Source organism: Carassius gibelio, chromosome B2, assembly GCF_023724105.1.
Source record: "Carassius gibelio isolate Cgi1373 ecotype wild population from Czech Republic chromosome B2, carGib1.2-hapl.c, whole genome shotgun sequence".
NCBI classification, from domain to species: domain Eukaryota; kingdom Metazoa; phylum Chordata; class Actinopteri; order Cypriniformes; family Cyprinidae; genus Carassius; species Carassius gibelio.
Window position 1 is genome coordinate 13,041,144 of NC_068397.1, and position 15,950 is coordinate 13,057,093.

Genomic DNA, 15,950 nt, shown 5'->3' on the forward strand with positions numbered 1-15,950 from the left:
TGCATCCTAGTTTTCCTCAAATTAAGGGCTGCACGATAAATCACATGCAATTGTCATGCGCATCTCATCAGTAAAACAGGTTCTGTGATTAATAGTTAATCTCCAACAACTGCTTTCAGATGGAAACACACAGCCAGTGTTCATAACTGCAAATGAGTCGCATTCGATTATGAACGCGATATGGCGTTTTTATTAATGCAATTAATAGGGGTCATATGCAAGATCTTTTTTTTGTGTGTATTTGCTGTAACAGAATATGTCGACATGCTTTAATGCTCAAAAAACATTATTTAAAAAAAAAACTACATTATTGTAGGTCCTCTATGCCACTCAATTTTCTACAAAGTCCCTCCTTCTGACAAGCGCAGTCTGCTCTGATTGGACAACTGACCCAGTGCATTGTGACTGGCTGAACACCGCAAGCATTTGTAATAAGCAAATGTAACACATCTTTCCGCATTCACGAGCTTCATCTTTCAAAATAAATGTAAAGAGCTTCAATAAAATCCTTAGTTTTACCATCAGTTCAAGCCCTAAAGGGGAACAGAGCCACGTGACCGACACAGTGAAGTTTGTATGTGTTTGCATTACACAAGCCACAGTTAAAACAGCTGACTTCACTGTGATGTGACCATCTCTCTCACACACACACACTCACAAAGCTCAGCATTTGAACAGTCAGTAGCAAATATTTAAACTAATAACAAAACATTCTTACAGAAGCGGATTCAGAAAAGCCAGATTGTCATAGCAGTCCGAATTACCTCCTCTCAAAGGTTCACGAAACAGTCATACATAAAATGCATTGCTGTTCTGTTGTAAGTAATCTTAAAGATTCCTAAATGCATCTACTTTCAGAAGGCCAAGCAAAGTGCCTTTGCTTTCGCCTAGATAAACACAGCATCTCCCTGACATGGCTGCTTCTACACTAACTGTTGTTCCTGAAACCAGGCCTTCTTTCTTTGTGTGAACATTTGGGTGGCATTATGCAAATATTTTCACATAGTGACATAGACGGGGCGTGTTTGAATGAACCATTTTTTTTTGGGGGGGGGGGGTAATTTTTGAATTTTTATAGTCTAATGTGATGTTCTTGTTATTGATGAGATTTTCTTATATTGCTGTAATTAATTTATTAGCGATGACTGATTGTATGTATTTTTAATTCAGCGCCTGTAAGATTAGTATTGAAGTTCAGAGGCTGTCATATGTGGATTAACCATGTTGTGTATTTTCAAGTTTCAATATGAAAAAAAATATTCATTGAATTTATTACATCTTGGCAAAAAAAAAAAAAAAAAAATCTGTAGAAATCAGAAGAAAAAAATACTGTATATTAGGTAATTTATTTATTACCAGGAGAATTGGAATGCATTAAACTAAATATTTGAATATGTACAATTAAAGAAAAAAAATACTACCTAATAAACAATGTGTAAAACAGTAAAATAGTAACCGATATTAGAATCTGGAATGCATACTGAGCTGCAAATCTGATATATTGAAATAGCAAATAAGTCAAAGAAAAGCCCCTTTTACACACTAGGCTGGATTACAGAAACATCATCTGTTTATTCTTCACTTAAGATTTGAAAAAGTTATATTTCTAGTGACTAACTAAATAGATACCAATTTAATACTTAGACAAAAAAAAAAAACTAGTCACTATTGATTTAACTTGTACATACACTTATATACACAATTACCTTGTGTGTACTACTTGTAATAAAAAAATAAACTACTAACAGAAAAATTATATTTAAAAAGTAAATGTTTAACCAGCTTGCCATACTTCACAGCATGCGGCTGTCTCAGTACATTTGCATTGCCTGGATTAAGAAAGTCTCATTTGCTGGCTTCTAGTCCAGTCAGTAGCACCTGAATTAATACAATGGAAAACATATTCAGACCATGGACACTGCTGCTTAATACATGCATAAGGCTTCCTAAGCCTGTAAGCTATTTTCTGAATAAATGGTTCCATTTATATCTAGCGTATTCTCTTGCCTATATGGATCACAGAGGTCTTGTTGTCTCAGCCAATGATCCATCAATTTCCCACGTTTTGTAAGGACATTAAAACCTCTACATTTCAAGGTCAGGAAGCTACAACACTGTTGCTCTTTTATCCAGCACATTCAGAGGAAAATAAATCTTTAATTCACCAGCAGGCAGAAACCATAACTGCAGCTGTGCATGTGATACATGGAAAAAGCGTAATAAGCTAGTCCTGTCTCAAGGGTGGATTGTGGTTTAAAATAACTTGTTAGAGGATCGGTCTACCTTCCGTCACTAGGTTGTCTCTACTGACAATGTGTCCTTAAGCACGTTGAAATATTTATTGAAGATGAATATATATATTCATATATATTTCCTTCTGTAAACGAAGACTTGAAGCTAACCTTACATTTCAACAAAAACCCAATAACGTTTTCATGTTTTGCATTCTCTAATATCAAATATGCACATTGATTTAAAAAAAAAAAAAAAAAACACCCAGCAATAGTAGTAGTTTATACTTTGCCATATAAAGTTGTCAGCAGGGGATTACTTAGTCAACTTATTGCTGTGATTTTTCTACAGCACGTGAAATATCAACTTTAAATTCTCTAATAAACACCTTAGTGTAATGATCTGACCAAAAGGCCCATAATGAACCGTAAGGCCTGCTTTAAGCACATCTATCTTAAATCAGTCCCAAGTTCCCAACACAATTAACACTTTCACTGTCCTATACTATTCTTAATTTAAAATCACCTTTTTAAAAAGGCACTCATTTTATGGAACGACCCATAAATATTAGTAGCACACACCTAGTGTATAGCAGAATACAAGTCAGCATAAACGTCATTACTTGGCAACATCTCTACACACGCTAGCTTTCTGAAAAAGTTTTCTTCCCATGTTTCAAGCCCAGAAACTGCTCATCTTTAAAATTTCATACTAAAACTAAACTTTGAAAGCTGAATACCTCGCCATCTGCACAAAAAAAAAAAAAAAAAAAAAAAAACTGCTGAAATTAGGCATTTGAGCAAAACCTAGTCACAATCTGTAAATCATACCCTCTCCTGGCAGAAAGACTTATTACAGCATTAAAGCACCAACACTGAATTTCTCCTTTGGGAAAACTCGCTGTACCTTTCCCATGATGAAAATACCAAAATGTGCATGTGAAAAATAATAATAAAAATTAATAAACTGAGCCCACATCCCTTAAACACTCTACTTAGCAACTTGATAATCTTTTATTATTTGCAATGTTTCATCTCTCCAACATTTTCCAGTTCGATGCTAAAGCATTTAATTCCTTAAATAATAAAGAGAGCAAAAAATATTTACACTTTTTTTCAATAAAACTAATCAATGGATCATTGCAAGCACCTCTTACCATCTGGAAGAAAACAAATGTTAAATACAGAGAAACTGCCATTTCTGTTGGAAAAAATAAATGGCATTACATCAGATTTTTGAACTTTTAATTTCTGAAAATAAAAAAAAAAACAACAAAAAAAAAACATTTCCATATGTATGTACAGAACGCTCCTGAAATGTGTTTCCACTTTGCAAGTAGAAAAGGCTTTAGGATCATTGCTGTCATTTCATCAAGTTGATTTTTCTATATGCTTCAAGTTTTAATGATTTCTCTTAAAATTCCACCGCAGGCTTGCTCAAGTGGGGCTTCCACAAAGTCCCCCATCAGTTCTTCAAGAGAGGTAAGACACAAAAGTGTGGGCTAGGAAGCAGGACAAGGATGGCTTAGAAGGAAGCATGTTGGACCTCCACCTCATCCAGCAGCACTAAGGTCAATAAAGGTCAAAGTCCATCCAAGACCATCATCCTGAAGTACAACAGGCCCACCCCTATCTAAAGGATACAGGAAGCAAAAAAAGCTAAATACAAACGCTACTCAAATTTCATTCGTCACTTAGAGAATTCATCGAATACTACGCTCATGTATCGGTCTCTGTGGATTTAAAAACGACTTCTCTCACCCGCACATGAAAGAAAAAGCCTGTAAGAGCTCCATCTATGATCCGACATTACAAACCTATAAGACATGATCGCAGTCGCGCTCTCTACACAACATATATGATGCTATATCTGTCATTGCATATAAATCTATATTAACATGTAAGAGCAGCGTTGGTTTGTACTTTTTTCCCCCAAGAATTTCTCATTAAAAATAAATGACGATGAATAGGTAACACGTTTGAGCAGTCCTGCAGATTTTTTTTTTCTTTTTTAATTTTATTGTTTTTGGTGGACATTAGCCACAATAGATATAGAGGGCGAAAGAAGTGAATGAGAAATGATTGTAGTTAATATCTGTCAAGAGCCATCTCGAGCAGATAAGATTGGCTTTATGAGGGTCAAGTTCAACTTGGTTGTCAGACATCCTCCTCTCATTAGTCCCTGGCAGCAGTTTCTCTCCAGTGCTACCTGGGCTAGCAAAGTTCAGGATTAGCTGTTGTCAGATTCGGACTCGGCCTCGCGTAACCAGGTGAAGAAGGCAGTGACGGACTTCAGAGCCACACCCTTCCCCAGCTGCTCGGCCGGGTCTTTGCTGGACTCCCATTTGTAGAAGGCTTCCTCTTTAATCACATCCTCATCGTACAACGCGTCGAAAAACATGCGCAGTAAATCTGGGCAAAACAGAGACAACACTTATTCAGCTACACTTCCAGTAGTAACTTGTATTCAGCAAGTATTACATTTTGCAAAAGTAGCGGTAGACTTTCCCACAGCAAATCAGCATCTCAGAATGATTTCTCACTTATCTGGAGTAATACCGTATTTTTCGGACTATAAGGGAAAAAAAGTCGCACTGGACTATAAATCACATTTATTTAGAACCAAGAACCAAGAGAAAACATTACCGTCTAGAGCCACGAGAGGGCGCTCTATACTGCACAGTTGTAGACTACAGGAGCACTGAGCAGTATAGAGCGCCCTCTTGCGGCTGTAGACTGTAATGTTTTCTCTTGGTTTATTTCTATTGGTTCATGTCAAATTAATTTTGATAAGTCGCAAATGACTATAAGTCGCAGGACCAGCCAAACTATGAAAAAAAGTGTGACTTATAGTCTAGAAAATACGGTAAATCACAAGAGTAAATTTCATCTAAACAAAATGTTAATTATTAGTTTAAATCAAACAAACAAAACTTTAATCATTAATGCTGAGAAACTACTGAAGAAGAAAAAAAACACTATGCAATTCCATCTGTGCATGTGACTGAAGAGCAAGTGTTTAAAATAAATAAAAAACTCACTGGCAGGCTGCTCCATCTGCACCATGAGAGCCTGGAGAGCATAGAGTGCCTGCAGCTCCTTCGTTTCATCAGAGAGGTACTTCTGCAGAAGCTTGGACCTTTGGGTAAACTGCTCCACATCCACCTTGTAGGGGTTCTCACCTGTAACAGTTCATTAATGCACACAATTTCATCAAATACAAGTCAGTGCAAGTTCAGGTCTGAAGTCAAAAGTGAGGAAGTGAATTGCAACTAATCGATTCACTCACATATAATGGCAGACTGACACACAGACATCATCAGTGCCCGCACAAACTGATTGGAGCTCATCATCTGCTCATCTAGGTTGGCCTTTAAAGGAAAGAAACACCAGTCTGTACATGTCCCATATGCATAATGTTATACCCATAATGCAGATCGCTGCAATACCTTAATGTTTCGTTTAAGGGCCTGAAGATTAAAGAGCCTTGAATCACAGCCAAAGCACACACACTTACCTCTACCCAGTCATAGATCCTCTGGTTGTTGGCTTTTTCCTCTAACAACCTGTCCAAATGTTTACTCAGCTCCTCAGCAGTCAGCTCCTTCTTACTGGGCTTCTCAGGCTCCTCACCCAGAGTGAACTCCATTTTCTGCAAATATAACATCTCAATGACCTTCAGGCTCACATGTGTGTGTGTGTGTGTGTACATTTCTCAAATGCAAAGGATCATCATAAGAATAATATCATGGGAAACAAGTTATGATGATTACTAAACTTTAAATTATGCTTTTTTTTTGGTGCTGGCAGTAAAAATATTTGAGAACAATAATATTTGTGCAGTAATTTGTTTTACATATACATTTAGAAATTATGCTGACCCTGTCAATACAATACTAAGCAGCTTTTAGTACCTGCTCTGTAACAAACTTATTGACATCCTCATCTTCAGGCAGAAAGTCCTTCCAGCTGAGTCCTGCCTCCAACCACATCAATCCAGCTTTTTTGTGGCTCTGAGAACATTATAGAGAAGTAAAAAAAATAAATAAACTAAATCACAATATATGCACATGCTTCATGAGCTTTTGACACAGAACGATACTTACCAATCCTTTGCAGAGAAGATTAAGTATTTCAACAAGTAAGACTGCTGCTTTGCCCATAGGGAGAAGAGGTTTGGACACTTCCCTGTGGATGATTTAAAAAGGTCAGATGGTTTCAGTTGATGGTTAATAATCTTTGCATACAGGTATCTGGAAACCAAGCTTCAATGGCTACCTGAAGAGCTGGCCCATGGGGATGCCTCCCTCCTGCAACATGGGCGTGATGATCTCAGCCAAGTAGAGCCAGATATGAGGAATGTCAATAGCCATGTCATCTGCTATCTCCAGAATCTCCTGCAGTCTAGAGCGGGTGAAATCAAACTAAATAAGTGCACAGCCACAAAGAAACCATTCATATTGTGTAGAAATCAGGAATCAAGCTAACTGAAATCATCTTAGTCCTTATTTAACTTATTTGATTAAAACTAAATCCATATAAATATAGTAGTCAACATTTGAAGTGGATCCAAAAAAAGTTCAAAGTTGTTCTAAGACAAGAGCGGGTATTGTTTTGGTTTTAGGACAACTTTGATGAATGGGTTTGATCTACTTCAAATGTTGAATACTGTAATATTGAATACTTCTAGTACATAAATAAAATGCAAATATTGGAGAGATTTCATGGACCTGGAATCATGACTTTTTCCATCATCTAGCTACTTTTTTGTATTTAGGCAAGTTAAAACAGGTCTTTTTTATGCTAGGGAAAGTAAGAATATTGGCAGCAACATTAAAGCCACAGCCACAGACTTGCACCATTTGTGGTGGCATATATGCAAATTCATTCTCCGCCAGGTGGGAGAGATTGAGGATTCCCCGGTTAACCGCTGTACACAAAGCAGCACTCCGCTCACAAACCCTGCTTTATCAGACATTACATGCAAGATGAAAGGAAAATGACATCAACATTTTCTGAAGATAGTCGGTTTCCTTCAGAAATACAGTGATAAAAAAAAACTACGGGTTACGATTTTGAAACGTGCAGGACTCAAGTCAAAGTCTTGGAAAATCTAGTTGTTGCAGTATTTTGTCAAAAATAAATCAATGTATGGGAAACATTGAAATAAATAACAAATAATATATCTGATCGACAAATAAATATTGCACAGAATAATAAACTGCAGCGGTCTATGAACTCACCCCTTGTAGTACTGCTCAGGAGATAATATTCTAGCACTAACAAGTTTCTGAAACAGCAGGCCCACGTGCTCTCTAGCGATGGTGCTGCGCTCCAGTGTGGACTCTACACCGTTCCGTACAAACACGAAAAGCAGAGAGGCACTGTTCAGCTCTTGCACACACTGCAATGCCTCCTACAAAACAGTAACATGAATAACGTAAGTGGAAGATGCCAGGGAGAATTTACAGGTTATTTTCAAAATGTTTTCTGGGTCAATAATACATTTGTGGATGTACATACCTTCATGTCATTGATGTGGAGATACTCTTCAATGATGGATTTGGATTTCTTGTCCAGCTCGTCCTCGCTCAGGGCAGGTTTGGCCTGAACAGGTGGAGGAGCAGCAGGAGCCGACACTGGCTTCACTGAGAAACCCAACCAGGTGAAGGCTTGATCAATTTATGAACCATCAACTCAAAGATCTGTACTACACAGTTCTTTAAGACTATCAACTCCTACCGGTCTCCTTGCTTCTATCACGCTCTCGACTGCCACGATCGCGGTTCTCGGTCATGCTGGACACACGGCGTACAGAATCCGGTGGCCCACGGCTGTCGCCTCTTCTGCGCTCCTCATTTTCACGGCTGAAGCTGCGTTTGGTGATGGCCTGACGGGGCCTGTCGAGGCCTCGGTCCCGGTCTTCCCTCCTATCGAATCTGTCAAAGCGATCCCGGTCTCGGTCACCGCGATCTCTATCGCTACGGTCTCTACTGGAGCTGTTCCTGCACAGCAGATGTGGAATTACAAATAGTGTAATTAGATTACATGCAGCATTGATGGTAGTACTTGTTTGCCCAACAAAACAAACAGCACTACAAAGTTACCTTTGGGGTACTCTACGATCAGAGTCAACGGAAGAGGATGATGATGAAGGGGGTCCTCCAGATTGCTGCAATGCAGAGAAGCGGTTGAGCGTGCTAGTGGCCGGTCTCCCCGGGTCTGCATCAGATAAAAGGACAGCATTAGACTTGCATTTACCATAAAAACACTTACATTTCTTTAGATTTTCTAAAGAAAATGAGTGATGCCTGCAAAACGCAAGCTAGAATTTTGAGTAGGGCTGGGTAAAAAAAAAAAAAGGTAAAAATTTTTTTTTTATATATTGTTAATTAACATTTTTACTGTTCTTCAGCGTTTAATTTATTGTCCATGACAGCCACCACTTACATTTTTTTTATTAAAAAAAAACAAACAAATTGAAGTACAAAATATTACTATGCCATAGCTTAAAAAAAAGAAATCTGTTTTTACCCTTATTATTATCAAAATGTAGTACCATCTGACTTACATTTTACAACATTATAGTCAAGATCATTTTTATCCCTTGAGAAAATTTGCTATGTTTACCTGATATCTGAAATATTGAATCGGGAATTAAATTGTGAGCTTGTGAATGAGCATCGAATTGTGAAATGTGTCAAAACCCAGACCTAATGTTGAGGGTGGTTACTAAGCTGTTGTTAAGATCGTTAATAGTTGTTTCTACAATGTTCTGTGTGATTAACAACTGGCTCAAGACAAAGAGAGACCACCAAGTCTCCAAAACACTATGATTCCTAGTAGGGGTGCTCCGATTGATCAGCTACTATCGGCCGATAATCATGTTGGAATGTCTTTAAAAAGGCAGATCTCAAAAAAAAAAAAAAAAAAAAAAAATCTCAAGCGGCTGATGCTGCCGTGAGAGGTTTGGCATGACATGCATCTCAGTCTCTGTCCGGTGCAGGTGAAATCATTACAATAGTGAAGGTTAGGTACTTTCATATTTCTTCATTAAATAACTTAATTTGAAAACCTTGTGTAAGATGTAATTTCACAAACCGTGTGAGTGAATAACCCCGCACGCTCTCAAAATATGCAAATGTCTTCAAATCACCACTTTTTGTCAATAAATGTAATCAAAATTTCAGTGCAAAAGAAAAGGCAGTAGAGCTGACAGTTTGTCAATGGTAAGTTTGAGTTAATGTAAGTAGTTTAAATGTTCTGGCACTTGCTTGTGCAACTTCATATATAAATCTAGTAAATAAAGTAAATGCAAAAGTAAAAGGTATTGAATATTGTGTTGCTTATTGTTTAAACATGTCTGTGAAAGTCTGTGTATTATTGTATGGTGTAAAAAAAAAAAAAAAAAAAAAAAAGAATTACAATGCTGAAAAAACATTTTCAGTGACAACGTTTGGATTTGAAATCAAAATAATAGATAAATGTTGTGTTTGTGGTAAACAGCCATGGATCATTAGTGGACTCCTGTGTGAAAACACAGTCCGTGATGCTTCACTTGCTCACAAGAGTCACCTAAGAGGGACTTGTGTCTTCATCACAAATCACCAGTCTATCGATCTATCTATCTATTTTTATTTTTATTTTTTTTGCCAGTTCGGTCATCCACCACAAAAACATAATTATGATTTTTTTTTTTTTTTTTAAACAACCTCTCATCACTCATGTCCACTGCCTTGGTAAACAGCAGCAATTAAAACTAGCAGTATCTATGCGTTAATAAAGCTTATCTGTGCTTTGTGAGGTCCAAGGTTAATAAGACTGGCTGTGTACTCACCTTGCTCTCCAGTGGACTTGGCCCCTGTGCCTCCACTGCTCCCTTTACCCCAGCTACCCCATGAGCCCTTTCCTCCCGGGGCCAGCAGCTGGTTACTGAAATCACCAGGCTGAAGAAGACAAAAACAGGAGATACATGGCTAAGCACATCAAATAACTGAAATCATTATGCTATGAAAACATGTGATTAACTAGAAGTCACATTCTAAAACAGAAAAAAAAAAAAAACATCACAAAGCCTCACCTTAGTAATTTTACTGAGGCGGCTGGTGTCAATCGGTCTGCTCTTCGTGGTAATAGGCACTATGTTCCAGCCCTCATCTTGGGTTTGGCTACCACGGCCCCCAGAGGAGTGCGGCCCACCACGGCCCCCTCGACCCTGACTGGAGTCCTTCTTAGACAGCAGCTGTTGCTGTACTTTGGCTTGCTCTCTATGTTCTTCCATCTCTGCCTCTTTATGAATCTGATCGATGGTTTTGGGGCCCTGATCTCCTCTTCTGGGCACCCAGTTGTTCTATGAAGAAAGAATGAAGATATAAAGAGTGAGAAGTACTGAAACACACCATTTGTGTTTTAAGAAATGTAAATGAGGTTTCTGACCAACACATGTGCAAATGCCGTTGTTACTAAAAAAATCTGCTACACCAAGCATGTGGTTACCTTTCGGAGGTCCAAAACATCCTGAAGCATGAAGCGGATTCTAGAAGAGGTCTTCTTCTCTTTAATGATCTTCTCCATTTGGTGGAAGTACTGATCCATTCGAGGCTGCAGACAATAGTGTGGAATAAAATCTGACTTTAACAAAGTAAACTGCTATAAAACTCTTTACAACAGAAAATATACTTCACGCAAAAGGAATTTAGACCTAACACAACTGTGACGCTCATAATCTGATCTCAATCGCAGCATTCCGTATAAATAGAAATAGTGCTGTACCTTAGCTTTCTCAAAGTCTAGATCTTTTCCAATAGTGGAGAGCAGCCGGCAGAGGCACTCTAAACTCTCCTCATCATGGTTCTTCAAGAGCTTGACAATGCAGTCGTGCATGATGGGTTCTGTCAGCATTTTCAGCTTGAACAGCTCTCCGATGAACTTGATGTTTCCAAGAGAGCGTCTACGTGCCTTGTCCTTGGCTTCCTCCAGCTCCTCCTTCAGGCGCTGACGCTCCTCATTCTAAGGTCAAAATAAAAACTGCTTTAATTTCAACAGAACCATTTCATACAACTTGCACGGGGTTGATTGTTCCCAAATGTGTCAAGACGTCACCTCAGCGGAAGCATCCAGCTCTTTCTGTTTCTGCTCAAAGATCTCGTCATCATCCTTGTCCTTTTCAAACTCCTTCTGACAACGATTGAGTAGCAGTTTACGGAAATTCACAGTGACTCCCGGTTTGTCTGAAGTGGGGACTTTAAGCTGGAAGAGCAGATCAGTAACGATATTTCAATTATTTCCCCATGCACATTTCTTAAATTAGCAATTCAGGCAACGTTGTCAATTACTCCAATGTGGAGAAATTACTCCAAAAGCTCAAATGTTCAGAACCAATGAGGATTGTTTACACACATCAAAGACGATGAAGCCTCAGTTAACCATATTTGAGGAGCTCTGCATGTAAAGGCTCAATTTAAATGAGTTCATGGAAGGTTGTCTCTTCAGAAGACTTTGATTAAACAGCTTGCTTCATTTCTTTGCCATTTGTAGGTTTCGAAGATGAACTAAAGTATTATGGATTTGAAACAACATGAGTCTGACAAGTGGATAGTTTCCTAAAAGATGAATCATCTACATTTGCAACTGCAGAGATGACAAATCAATGAACATATTTCTGACAAACACTATCAAAAGCTCATCAGTTTCTTAAATCATTGACCCAGACCGGTTGCTCAAAATGGAAGTCATCAATGGAGCCTACACATGCAAGTCAACATACAGACGAATGTTACTCACCCCCATAAGGCAGCGGCACATGTTGGCATAAGCTACAGAGAAGTTGGGTTCGGAGATGGCTTTCTCGAAGATAAGGTCAATGACACCCTTGAGCCTCTCTTCTGTGTCTATGGTGAGCTCGGTCACCTGCTTCATCAGCTGCTGGAACATCTGTGGCGTGAGCTTGTTAAGGATGCTGCGTACGCGGCGGAACAGCTCCTGCGTTTTCACAGCTTCCGTCTCTTCCTCTTCCTCCTCTCCTCCACGACCTCGGACTTGCTTCTTCACTGAAGGAGTCCAAGCATTCTCCGCCTGGTTGAGTTCCACATTGTCTTTAAGAGACAAGCTGGTGATGATCTTGGGGTTGCGGTTCATTTGGTCTTTGCCCCGACCTGGCTGAGGGCGCCGTGCAGACTGAGAGGAGTGCAACTTTTAAAAATAAATGATCGATCTCAACATACAGCCACATTACCTTTAACTGAATTTTGAAACATGAGAGTAAAGAAAGTCAACTTACCGGCCCTCGCCCTCCTCCTCCCGATGACTGTCTACCCAAGTTAGCATATGAAGGAGTGAAATCAGGGCCACTGTTCATCAGACTCCTGGGATCCAATGGCCGCAAGGGGGTTTTATTTGCCTGTTGTCCAAAAACAACAAAGAGCAAGAGGGTGATTATACTTTTTAGCAAGAGACCGCACAGGTTAAACCAGATAGAAGCCTCACCTTGTCCAAGACAACGTCACTGATGTGCGGCAAACCCTCTGGCTTGTTCATGCTTGCACCAATGAACTGGAAGCCAAGCAGGAATTCTCGATCATATCGTTTCTTCTCCTCTGGGTTGATGGGCTTCCATTGCTCTGTAAAAGGAGAGTGAAGTGATAAAAAAAAAAAATATACAAATAAAAATAGCCAAACAGGTCCACAAACATTTAGAATAAGACACTGATTTTTAGTTTGTCTTGAGCAAGGCAAATTCACAAAGTCTTGATATATTATGTACCAGCTTTCCAAGTTTTTAGTTTTTTTGCATTCCCATCAAATGATATCAATTCAAAACTGTTAATTTTATTCACTGCTAAACACAACAAAAATGTGATGAAAGTCATTTTAAAATACTGTATGCATCTCCAAAAAAAGATTTTATCATCAGTGAGACAAAAATCCAGCTTTGCACACATCTGATCACAGATATAAATTCAGATTTTAAAATGTATAAAAATAGTACATTAATATTTCACAATATTACAGATTAACTTTTTTTAATATATAAAAATAAATGCACCCTTGGTGAGTAAGAGATTATTCAAAAACAAAACTTCTGAACAATAATATCACTATAAATAAAAGCGCTCTTATTGCTGTAATATAAAGGCTATATATTATTAATATACAGGATTAACTATCAAATTACACTCAAATAATCAGACTTCTAACCTTCTTTATATTGATACTTCTGTTCCACAGTTTTAGACGCATCAGGCTCAGTATTTTCTGTGTCAAGCTTGTCCTCTTTGTCCTCCCATGTTTCGTCTGACTCTTCAGCTGGTGGGGCAGGGGTTGGAGCAGGGGAAGGCTCTTCCTGAGAGACCTCTGGTTCAGGAGCAGGCTTTTCCTCCTCAGGCTGAAACAGATACAGAAGATTTATAAATGCACAACTGTACTCTTCACAACAGCCACAGAAGTCCTACTGCAATAAAGCCAAGAGGTGTCATATTATACAAACCTCTTTGAAGGCATCTAGGACATCTCCGACATCTTTCTTATTCAGATCCTTGATCTTCTTTTTCTTCCTTAACCCTGCTGTCACAGCAACTAGGAAGAGAGAAACCAAATGTCAAACTTCATACTGAAGGAGAAAAAATAGAAAAAATAAGCTATTTGTTCCACAAGAATTTATTTCCCCACCTTGCATAGCCGTTTCCTCAACAGGGCAGACTGTTACAGGGGCAGGCGTCTCCTCCGCTTTCTCCATCTCTGCTTCCTCTACAGGTGCTTCAACAGCTGTAAGGCAGATCTGTTGGACCTGAGGAACCGCTTGTTCAGCAACTGGATTACTGGAGCTCTCTGGCTTCACTACTGGAGTCTCTGCAGAGTCCTCAGGCAAACCGTTAAACAAAGGCTGTTCCTTTGGCTCATCAACAACTGGCTCTGAAATGGGTGTCTCTGTGGATAGAGGGGTGTCATCCTTAGAAGCAACCTCATCATCAAAAGCTACAGCAGGAGGCGGCTCCACAGGTGTGGAGATGATAGCAGCCAGGCTAGATGCATCAGATGCCACCTCCATTTCTGCCACAGGTTCAGGCTCTTCCTCTTTGGCTACCTCTGACTCCTCTTTCTCAACCCCAGTAGAAGCTGGCTCCACTGGAGGGGCGTCCTCAGGCTCCTTTTGAGCTGGGGCATCAGGGAGTACTGGAGCATCCACACTGTCACCAATTTGAGGCTTTGAAAGTTGAGGATCGCTTGTGGGGGGAGGAGAAGGTGTGAGCGCTGGGGATATCGCTGGGTCGTCTTCTGGAGGAATGGGAATCTTGCTCACAGGTGAAGCAGGTCTGATCTCTGGCACAGGTTTAGAGTCAGCTGCTGAAGATGCAACGGGGGCTTGCTCTGGCGTCTTGGATGGAGGAGGGGTGGACACAGCTGGAGGAGCAGCCGTGGACTTCACTTGCTCATCTGAGGATCAAGGACCAGAAATAGAACATGCATAAAATAAGATCAATAAAATATATATATGAAAAAATCTACCTGCCAATTTAACTTTTAAACTGGCCTGGTTCTTAAAATTCTTACAAAAAATTCTTTAGTCTGAAAATCTTCTTTGCTATTAGCTATTTTTATACTAAAAACATTCTTAAAATCTCTCATTTAAATGGTTCTAAAGACAAAAAAACGAATTGTAATTTCTGATAGGAATGTCCTTATAAATCAGCATAAATAAACTCTTAAGATAAAATGTTAAGATGACCTCCAACTTAAAATGTTTCACAAAATGGTGTTTGAGCTTTAAACAGTAAGCATTACAATATAACAATACATTTATTACTTATAAGAATGTGAATGAGGACACTGAACTGACACCACATTTATTGAAACAGTTTTGCTTGATGTGACTTCTGAATTTGCAGGCAAATGAATACAACCGAATCTCAAGACAGGCACTTTACAAATAATATTAAAAGTGGAGGTACTGAGTGCTAAATTTCAGTCAAGCTTACTGTGAGAAACAGGAAGCACAAAAAGACGGCCTTTGATGTGTTTTTGATTCTTCAGCAAAAAGTGTCAAAATCAGATTAGGTAGCTTTAAAACTTCTGGTGCCAAAATGTTTATTTCATTGACATCTCAAGCCATGGAAATCACTCTTGAAACTCTGATTACTTCCACGTTTTTCAGGACGCTGGGAACCCAGACTTTAACGTCAAATACCTGTTAAGGTATTTTCAAGAAAGCCCACTCACCAGCTCTGATCACAACAGCAACAGGGGAAAAACTTTCACCATTGGTCTGGACAGGACCTCCCACCTCCGGGCCAGCAGTCTGAGCAACAGCAACAATCCGTTAAAAGCAGCATGTTATTTTTGCCATACTCATGTCATTTTAAACATGTGAAGCCATCAACAAACCTGTGGAGGAGTGGGTGTAGAGGTCGTTCTCCCTCCAGACATGATCTCTTCGGTGATGTCACGTCCACCCTGGTTGGGGTCACGTATTCTTATCTGTAGTGAAGCAGCTGGTTAGCCACAGACAAATGGATCAAACTGAAAACAAACCAAATCTTGATTCCACCCACCTGTTTGCGCTCTCTCGGTTTGACTGGTGCTGACTGCAGAGGCGGAGCTTGCTGTGGAGGCGGAGCTGGTTGCTGCTGAGGGGGGTTCATGATGACAGGCGCGGCAGGCACTGACGCTGGGTACTGCTGTGTTGCAGGATAATATGCAGCCGCTAAACAACAACAACAAAAA

At 39.3% G+C, this 15,950-nt stretch overlaps 1 protein-coding gene and 1 non-coding gene across 14 annotated transcripts in view; both read right to left on the reverse strand.

Annotated features, from left to right (window-relative positions):
- Window positions 1–3,223: 3,223 nt before the first annotated feature.
- The window catches only part of eif4g1a (eukaryotic translation initiation factor 4 gamma, 1a), a 28,089-nt gene continuing 15,362 nt past the window's right edge, over window positions 3,224–15,950 (reverse strand). For 7 of the 13 annotated variants that reach the window (XM_052547329.1, XM_052547322.1, XM_052547328.1 and 4 more), the window contains 25 exons: window positions 15,779–15,930; window positions 15,612–15,704; window positions 15,447–15,525; window positions 13,899–14,663; window positions 13,717–13,805; window positions 13,428–13,614; window positions 12,717–12,850; window positions 12,511–12,630; window positions 12,015–12,422; window positions 11,334–11,480; window positions 11,004–11,240; window positions 10,728–10,832; window positions 10,312–10,581; window positions 10,069–10,177; window positions 8,339–8,453; window positions 7,974–8,236; window positions 7,755–7,879; window positions 7,475–7,647; window positions 6,510–6,635; window positions 6,338–6,419; window positions 6,146–6,244; window positions 5,749–5,883; window positions 5,521–5,602; window positions 5,273–5,413; window positions 3,224–4,643 (listed from right to left, as the gene is read on the reverse strand). In XM_052547329.1, coding sequence (XP_052403289.1) covers window positions 4,462–4,643; window positions 5,273–5,413; window positions 5,521–5,602; window positions 5,749–5,883; window positions 6,146–6,244; window positions 6,338–6,419; window positions 6,510–6,635; window positions 7,475–7,647; window positions 7,755–7,879; window positions 7,974–8,236; window positions 8,339–8,453; window positions 10,069–10,177; window positions 10,312–10,581; window positions 10,728–10,832; window positions 11,004–11,240; window positions 11,334–11,480; window positions 12,015–12,422; window positions 12,511–12,630; window positions 12,717–12,850; window positions 13,428–13,614; window positions 13,717–13,805; window positions 13,899–14,663; window positions 15,447–15,525; window positions 15,612–15,704; window positions 15,779–15,930 — 4,418 coding nt within the window. In that variant the 3' untranslated portion in view covers window positions 3,224–4,461. The remainder of the gene's footprint in view (window positions 4,644–5,272; window positions 5,414–5,520; window positions 5,603–5,748; window positions 5,884–6,145; window positions 6,245–6,337; window positions 6,420–6,509; window positions 6,636–7,474; window positions 7,648–7,754; window positions 7,880–7,973; window positions 8,237–8,338; window positions 8,454–10,068; window positions 10,178–10,311; window positions 10,582–10,727; window positions 10,833–11,003; window positions 11,241–11,333; window positions 11,481–12,014; window positions 12,423–12,510; window positions 12,631–12,716; window positions 12,851–13,427; window positions 13,615–13,716; window positions 13,806–13,898; window positions 14,664–15,446; window positions 15,526–15,611; window positions 15,705–15,778; window positions 15,931–15,950) is intronic. The other 6 variants (XM_052547325.1, XM_052547326.1, XM_052547324.1 and 3 more) reach the window with 1 other exon arrangement.
- On the reverse strand, window positions 11,913–11,974 carry LOC127951717 (small nucleolar RNA SNORD66). The gene has a single exon (XR_008152717.1). It is a non-coding gene; the product is annotated as a small nucleolar RNA SNORD66 (small nucleolar RNA).